The 8,820-nt window shown below is 54.8% G+C and overlaps 1 protein-coding gene across 1 annotated transcript in view; it reads left to right on the forward strand.

Annotated features, from left to right (window-relative positions):
* Window positions 1-8,820, forward strand: part of TMEM132C (transmembrane protein 132C) — a 122,053-nt gene that overhangs the window by 44,215 nt on the left and 69,018 nt on the right. The window contains exon 4 of the mRNA XM_045296732.1: window positions 6,158-6,304. Within this exon, the coding sequence (XP_045152667.1) occupies window positions 6,158-6,304 (147 nt within the window). The remainder of the gene's footprint in view (window positions 1-6,157; window positions 6,305-8,820) is intronic.

Raw genomic sequence — 8,820 nt, forward strand, 5'->3', positions numbered from 1 at the left:
TTCATCTCTCCTTCTGCGGCCGCCCCTGGCCCCAGCCACCACCGTAACACTCTCCTGTGTTCTTACGAGACACGTGTGCACGTGTTTCCCACGTCTGTAAGCGGTGTCAACGTGTAAGTAACACTGTGTCTGATCTAGTCAAGCTTGCACTCAGTATCAGCATAGGGCGAAAGCCTGGCATTCTGCGGAAGCATGAACACAGGTCTTTCAAGGAAGACATCGGTTTGAACTGGGCAGCCCTCGGGGGAAACTGCTGCCCTCCTCCCTGAAGCCTGGGAGGAGAGAGGAGCTAAAACACGCAAGTATCAGAAACGAACACATTTTCCCCCTGATTGGCTGATGTTTATAGGGTTCTGTGTAACTAGTCACAGATAATCATGAGACCCCCAGAAGTTGGAGCTATAAAACCACAACCATTTGAAAATAGCTGTTTTGTGTTAACTTATAGGAGGAATCATGGAACCAGCATGGGCTAGTGTGTCTTACAAAGTGACTCTGTAGTTGGGGCCTGGCATAAGCATCCTTTCCTGTGCAGGCTTCATAGTAAAGAAGGAAACGGACTTCTGGAACAACCCCACTGAAACCTTAGGCACATTCCTTACCCCTACCCGAGTTTGCTTCAGCGGTGAGGAAGAGGCCAAAGTAAAGATAAGAGGGGAAATCGGGTCTACCTAAGTGAGCTTGCTTAGTGATGGAAAATGCCTCAGCTGTTGAAATTTGTGTGCACCCCTCACCCCTTTGACCAGGGGTGATGGGGGGGGGGCTGCTTACATTCACCGTGTAGGAGGATGTTTTCTTCTGCAAAGGATATCTTTCTACTGTCATTCACTGGAGTGACTGGTAAATGAAGCGAAGTCCATACACTTCAGCAGGCCACACTGGGACCTCCTTCATAATCTTGGGACCCACCGTCCACTTCACACATGGTTTGCTTCTGACCACTCGCTGTTTCCGAGTGATTCAGGTTCCCAGAGGGTGGGAAAATCCACGGAGAGACTCTTGCTGTCTCTTGGTGAGCCACGTGTATAAGCTTTAATGCCTGTAATTTAGCAATAAATGAGCTATTAAGAAAGACTAAGTATATTCCTTTCCAGGGAGACTCAAGGGAACCTGTTCCAATATTCATATTCTCCCACAGCTTCAAGAGCCCAGTTTTCATTTAAAGCTTCTCATAGAATACTGAATTGAAGATTGACAATACTTTAGTGAATTTAGGTAACTTTCATTTGTTAAAGTAGGACCCGTTCATAACTTAATAAAGAAGGCCTGGTGGGGACGTCAGGTGAGCATTGGACTGCAGGTGGTTTCACACTGCCGACCCTGACCTTATCAGCCCAGCGTGTAACCACCCCCCACCAGGGCTCCCACAGAGGTTCACACCCTTGGAAACCCTACCCAGGATCACTGTGACGTGGGATCAACCCCGTGGCAGTGGTAGTGGGAAGAACTGAGCAGCTGAAGCACGTGGACTTTCTACACTTTTCCATGTTTCCATCATGTCCACCTGGAGCCATGACAGGTGTTTCCAAAGCTTTCCTCAAGCCAGTTCTCCGAGGTTGGAAATGTCAGTGGGTGGATTTGAAGAGTCCCTGTCTTTATGGGTTGTCAGTGCAGAAGTCATTTAAGAGGCAGCTTGTTTGGTTGCTAAGTCAGTGAGGTTGTCCCCTCGAGGGTCCTCGGGCTGGACCCCCTTTCTTCTGCTGTTCTGGATGAGCAGAGACTGGTGGCTGCACCCTAAATGCCCACTTGCAAGCCTCCAAGTCCCCAGATCTTACATTGTGAATGAAGGTAGAGCAACGTTAGGCCCCCTGACTGAGAGGACCCACAAACCATGACCCTTGTCCTCTGAACCCAGTGCTGCTCATTTCTACATCGGCAGCATCAGCGGCCGGCTTGCGTGTACCACAGCCGCGCAACACAGAACCTGATCGACACCCAGCAGGGCCCGTCTACTAGGACACAAATGGCTCCTTGCCATCCTGGCAGGCAGCCGGATGCTATTCTGTTTATAAAACTGACACGGCCTCACATATTCTCTAATGATGGTCTTTGCAGCTCATTCAGACAAGAGCCCCAAGCGGTGACTCTCTCGGCCACCAACAGTCACCAAAGTCGCCCAGAGGCACCTCAGAACAAAGGCATGGGGATCTACTTCCCAAAATCCAGTCATTGGGAATCCTGCTCCGACACACACACAGGGTCATGGTGAATCCGACCTGGCACAGTGGCATCTCGTGTGGTTTTCCGTGTTAGACCGAATGCCTGTGGTGCACGTGATAAACCTGTTTGGCTGCTGGCTGGAAATGTGGGGGTGCTGCTGCATTCACAGCCCCCGGGACAAAGGCTGGACAGTCAGCTTCCACTTGTGCCTCCCCTCTGCGTCACCATGCTGGACGTCTTTCTCCAGGGAGTGGTCTCTCCTGACAACATGGCCAAAGTGAGACAAAGTCTTGCCATCCTCACTTTAAAAATAATTTTATTGGGGGCTCATACAGCTCTGATCATCATCCATCCATCCATCCATTCGTCAAGCACATTTGTACATTTGTTGCCATCATCATTCTCAAAACATTTTCTTTCTACTTGAGCCCTTGGTATCAGCTCCTCATTTTCCCCCTCCCTCCCTCACCCTTGATAATTTATAAATTATTATTATTTTGTCATGTCTTACACTGTCTGACGTCTCCTTTCACCCACTCACTTTTCTAAGGAGCATTCTGACCCAGCTTCTTTGAGACAGATTTGTTGGTTCTCCACCGACACCCCCATCTAAAGGCACCGATTCTTCTCAGCTCTGCCTTGTTCACTGCAAAGCTATCGTGTATGTGAGGCAACGGGAAACACCGTGTCCTGGCCAGGCCCACCTGAGTCCACACAGTGCCCTGCAGGATATAGGCGGTGGCTCTCACTGCCCCTACGGGGGGTAGGCTGTGGCTCTCACTGCCCTGTAGGATTCCGCATGTGGCAGTACTTGCTGTCACGGTCACTGCTGACTCAGCACGAGTCTGTAGGACAGGGTGGAACTGCACTTGTGCGTTTCAGAGAGTATAACTGTCTCAGAAGTAGAAAACCCCATCGTTCTCCCGAGGAGCAGCCTTGGTGGCTACGGTCCACATGGTTGGCAGTTCAAAATCACCAGCAGCCCTACAGGGGAAGGACAGGGCTTTCTACCCCCCGTAATAGTTAGCAGTCTCGGAAGTCCACAGGGGCTCTCTGAGTCAGCATTGGCTCGATGACAGTGAGTTTGGTTTTTTGGCTTGTTTCTCTTGGTGGATTTGAACTCCCCACCTTGCAGATCACAGCCCAATACATTGCCACTGCACCACCGGGGGGCTCCTCTTGATGGTGCTTAGCTGCAGGAATCCATGCCCTCCCATTACCTTCCTGATGGGACCCTGGAGAGCTGTGTCTCAGTTCCGGCACACAGGCCAGGGCAGGGCAGCCTGTGTGTGCTCCCTGACTGGGATCTCCTCCCTGTGGCCTTCCCAGGGGGCACGCCCAGCCACCGGGCACTGGTGCTGCCAGGCCCTAGAGCCCCTGGCTGTCCATTCCCATGGCAGTAGGCCAGTGCGCGCTGAGGGATGGGTGGATGCAGGCAACCAGGACAGGTCAGGCCAAGAGCTGTACCCTGGGGCTTCCTGCGAGGGGGTGTGTGTGTCGGGTGTGGCCCAGGTAATGACACCGCAGGGTTATCTGCACAGCCCACTCAGCCATGAGGCCAACAATTGGAGACCCCCGGCTGTGAGAGCAGAGCTGAGCTCCTTCAGGTCTCAGAAGTGGCCTCACAGGGCATCCTGGCTCAGCCTTGGTCATGCTCTGCAGAGGGAGCAGCTCCCGAGGTTCTGCACTCCTCCTGCACCTGCGCCAACCAGAGATGTCTCCAGAGAGTACCCCAGCCACACCAGCAGGAGCTGCAGCAGCATGGGCTTCCAGGGGGCTTCCAGGGCTGGATTCGTTTGCTCCCCAGATGCAGATCACCAGATCTTTCTTCCACCGCTGCCCTGGGAGGACTTTACAGTTAGCAGCTCAGCGCTGACCGGATGGCACCACCAGGACTCCTCAAACAGTTGTACACACATACTCAGGGACACACACATGCAGACAGGCCCACAGACACACACAGATGGGTGCACAGACACACACAAATGCAGACCGATGCACAAACTCACACATGCAGACAGGCCCACAGACACACAGATGGTTGCACACACACATGCAGACGGGCCCACAGACACACAGGTACACATACAGACGGATGCACACACACATACATGCAGACACATCCAAATACACACAGACTCACAGACAGATGCATATACTCACACGTGCAGACAGGCCCATAGACACACTTGGGTACACGCACCGATGCATGCGCACACTCACAAACGCAGAAAGGTCCACAGACATACAGACAGATGCACACACACATGCAAACAGACCCACAGACACACACAGGTACACACAGATGGATGCACATAGACACACAGACAGATGTACACACTCACACATGCAGACGGGCCCACAGACACACTCAGGTACACATACAGATGGATGCACATACTCACACATGCAGACGCATACAAATGCACGCCGGCAGGTCCTCTTGGACGGGCAGGTCCGGTGTTGGAGGGAAGCCACTCGCTTCACTGGGTGGTGACAGATCGTCTCTGGCAGATGATCCCCTGCAGGCACCAGGCCTCCTGCTGTCTAGCCTTGCAACCCTCCGGCAGCCCCTCACCGCATGTCGGGTGCACAGCTCCCAGCAGACCCCAGCCGCTTCTTGAGGAGAGGGTTTAACAAGGAGAGTGTCATAGCCCCCGGATGGTGGCTTGGGGGTGGGGAGCAGGCAGAATTCCCATGTTCAGAATTTGTACCAACATCGATTTCCTCTGAGGCGCAATTAATCATCCCTGTATTACACCGCCCCAAGGGGCTCTGGAAGAGGGCCGATGTCTGGGCTTTAACAAGTGTGAAGTGTGGTGCCTGCAGTGCCCTTGGCTCAGACTCACGGCGGCCCTGTGGGCAGCAGAAGGCAGCTCCACCGGGCGGCACCACCCTCGGGGTCACTGGTCCAGGGCTGCAACCTCAGTGTGTCAAGTGCCTCCACGCCAGGACCTCCTCCCCAGCACTGTCAGCACAAATGGGGGTCAGCCTGGCCGTCTGCGTCTTCTCATTCCAGGTGTGAACTCAGTTTGTCGTCACCACGTCTCTGGAACGGGGGCTCCTGTTCCTGTCCTTTTGCATAGGACACGAGGACTCTGAGGGCTTCCGCTCACGCTCAGAGTCAGGCAGACAGAAGGCAGGGGTGCCGCTGGGGTGGGACCCTAGGCCAGGGCATCTCGCCTCTAGGAACAAGCCTGTTCTGTGAGCTGTCAGGTGGTCAGAAGCACCCCTGCCTGGACCCACCTTCCCACCACGTCTGACTGGATGAGTCCAGTGGACAGCAGTGACTGGGTGCTTCAGTAGAAGTGGGGAGTGGTTTGTGTGACTGGGGAGGGACAACTCCGAGGGTGAGAAGGGGGACATGCCTGGAAGGGGTCAGCAGTCGGAGACCCCCAGCCACTCCGCTGTGGAAGGGCGAAGCCTTCTTTCTGTTCCTGTGAAGGGTTAGTCTCAGAAACCCCCAGAGACACTGCAGCCCGCCCTGGGGTCACTATGGGTAGTCCTCAGTTTGGTGGCAATGCGAGTGGCCTCAACGGGAGGACAGCAACAAGGAAGGTTGGAATGAAGGTTGGGGTGGTGGGTTTGCGTGAAGCCGGGAGGGATGGGCAGGGACAGGAGGTGACAGTGGAACCAGCCCTCAGCACCACTGAGGGGGACCTGTGGGGACTATTGGATGGACATGTGCTCTGCTGAAAAGGCTGGTGTCCAGACAGTGCCCCACCCCTGAGGGCCAGGTGCCCCTGCAAGCAACACTCACCATGGTGTGACTACCCCGCTCTTCCCTGTTGGTTCAGTGCTCAGGGGAGCCCCTGCCCTCATCCTGCCCCTGGCCCGGGCTCGGAGTAGTCCCTCTGGTGTGTGTTCTGTTCTGTGCCATGGGGAGCCTGGAACACAGGGCAGGGGTGGGTGAGCAGCTGGGTGACTCAGACATGAACAGACGCTCTGGGGCGGCCACTCCTCTAACCGAGTCCTTCTCTCCCACCCCTGCCCACAGAGCCAAGGTCAAGAAGGGTGTGAACATCCTGAGCACGCAGACCGGCGAGCCTCGGCAGTGGGACTCTACGCAAGAGATGGGCAATGGCAGCAAGCACTCCACCGCCACCGTGGTGTGCCAGCGGCTGGGGCCCCGGCCTCACAACAGGTAAGCTCGACAGCACTCACAGAGCAGTGGGCCCTGACCTCTGCCCAGTGGGCAGTCCAGTGTGAGGCCCACACGCTGTGCTGGGGTGCTCCCATGCCCCCTCCTGGCACACAGGGCTGTGGGTTGGCCTCGTCCAGCGGGCAGGTTTCTCTTCATGGAATGGCCAGCACAGCTTTGAGCGAGCTCCAAGACCCATGGTGCTAATGGGCTGCTCCAGGGGCACACCTGGAGTCCACCATTTCAGCCATCGTCACCATCATAAGGTGACCCTGCAGATCCGACTTGGACCAGAGAGTTTCCACTGCCAGGTTTTCAAAAGTAGCTCACCAGGCCTTTCTTCCTAGTCTGCCGTAGTCCGGAAACTACTCCGAAACCTGCTCGGCATCACACGAGCCTCTGCTGGCAGATGGCAGTGGTGGCGTGGGGGTGGGGGGCTACATACGAGGTGCGCTGGCCCGGGATCCAACCCACCTGCATGGAGGCCAGGATTCAGAATCAGAACCAGCACTGCCTGCTACACACAGGTCGAAACTCACAGAGACCCTACAGACAGGGCCGCATAAACCTGCTGCCCCTGTGGGTTTCCCGGACTGTCACTCTGTACAGGAGTGGAGAGCTGCATCTTTCCACTGAGAGAGACACAGGCCGTTGAGGGAACATACCATGACATCTATTGGTGTCAAGATGTGGCGCTTGTCCACCATGACAGGTGCATGCAGAAAGCTCAGGGAGTCCTGGGCGGCTCCCTTGGGGTGGGGGTGGGGGTGGGAGGCTAGTCTGGAGGAGCCAGACGATAGATATAGTGGGCTTAGCACAGGGCTGCCAGCCTCCATCCCGGGGAACAGTCCGGGGCTGCTAGTCTCAGTCCAGGGCAGCAGTCAGGGACTGCCAGCCTCCGTTCCAGAGAGCAGTCGGGGGCTGCTAGTTTCAGTCCTGGGGAGCAGTGGAGGCTGGCTGCCTCCTTCCAGGGGAGCAGTGGAGGCTGGCTGCCTTTGTGAAGATTCAAGCCTTGGAAGCCTGAAGAGGTGATCTCCTCTGTCCCCCGGGTCCGTATGAGTCGGAATCGGGGACTAGGGTCAGTGGTTTGAACTCACCACCTATTCCATGGGAGAATGGGATGAGTGGGGGCTTCTGCAAAGACATGCCGTCTCAGAAACCCTTCTTCCGGGATTGGGATGTGGGCTTCTTCCCGTGACTGCTGTCTGTCCTTTACTTAGTCTGCAGTCACTGGACTGAGGACGCCTCCCAAAAAGTTGGAGCATCTAGATTTTGAGGCAGATTAGAAAGAATGTCCCAGAGATCCAACCCCCACAGCCACTGAACTCTTTGGGGCACATTCAATGGGGACCCACGTCAGACGGCCCGGTCGGGCGGTGGCCTGTGGTGAGTAGTAACATTTCCCCGAGAGCAGCGTGCCATTGGGTGGTCACTCTTTGGGAGGCGTCCTTCTCTCACCACAGGTGAGAGAGCACAGCATGCGGGCAGTCTGAGCACCAAGGGCATTGAGCATATGAGCATTAACCCTGGGGGGTGGCCCAGGGAGGAGAGAGCAGAGCTTGCCTGGCCACCTCTGAGCCTAGTGTGGCCACTGTCTGAGAGGACTGGGCCCTCAGGCCATCCTTTCCTGGTCCCTCCAAAGACAACGAGGGAAGAGCCGCCTTCTCAAAGCGGAGCTGGCCTAATGATGGGCTGGAGCAGAGCTTCTGGGACCTTCATTGGCTGGGCAAGGGTGGACAGGACTCAGAATGTGAAGAGACGGCTGCAAACGCCCATCAGTGATCGTCGCTTGGATTACCATTGATGTAACAGTGGTACAAAGTGTGAATCTGAGAAAACGCAGTTATCAAACATAAAGAGGAACACATAGAGATCGATACCCTAGGCCTTTGTCGACACACAAGCGACTTTTTCAACCCACAGACTCAACTCCAACTCTTCACGACCCTAGAGGACAGAGTGCAACTGCCCCATTGGGTTTCTGAGGCTGTAAATATTTATGGGAGCAGACAGCTTCGTCTGTCTTTTAAGGAATGGCTGGTGGATTCGAACCAACGATCTTTTGATTTAAGAGCTCAATGCTTAACCCACTGAGCCGCCAGGGATCCTTGCTCTAAGGATTAGTTAAACTGAAGAGATTGGTTTGGCCGTCGTTTGGTGTCCTGTGCTGGGAGTGACAGATTGAAAAGGAGTAGCTTCTCGTTCATCCGTGAAAAGATCATTTCAAGATCCATCTCAGAGTGCAATGCCCTCAGTGATGGGACAATATCCACGTACCCAAGAGGGAGACCAGTTAATACGACTATTATTCAAATGTATGCACCAGCCACCAAAGGAAAGATGGAGCAATTGAAGATTTCTACCGACTTCTTTGGTCTGAGATTGATCCCACAGGCAATCACGATCCGTTCAATAGTATTGTGGTTGGCGTACAAGAGTACGAGCCAAAAGGAACGGTGGGTAGTTAGAAAGTTAGCCTTAGAGATAGAAACACAGCTAGAGATCACATGACAGAACTC

Source organism: Echinops telfairi, unplaced genomic scaffold (genome assembly GCF_000313985.2).
Source record: "Echinops telfairi isolate 266 unplaced genomic scaffold, ASM31398v2 ScPeMD7_7412;HRSCAF=8450, whole genome shotgun sequence".
NCBI classification, from domain to species: Eukaryota; Metazoa; Chordata; class Mammalia; order Afrosoricida; family Tenrecidae; genus Echinops; species Echinops telfairi.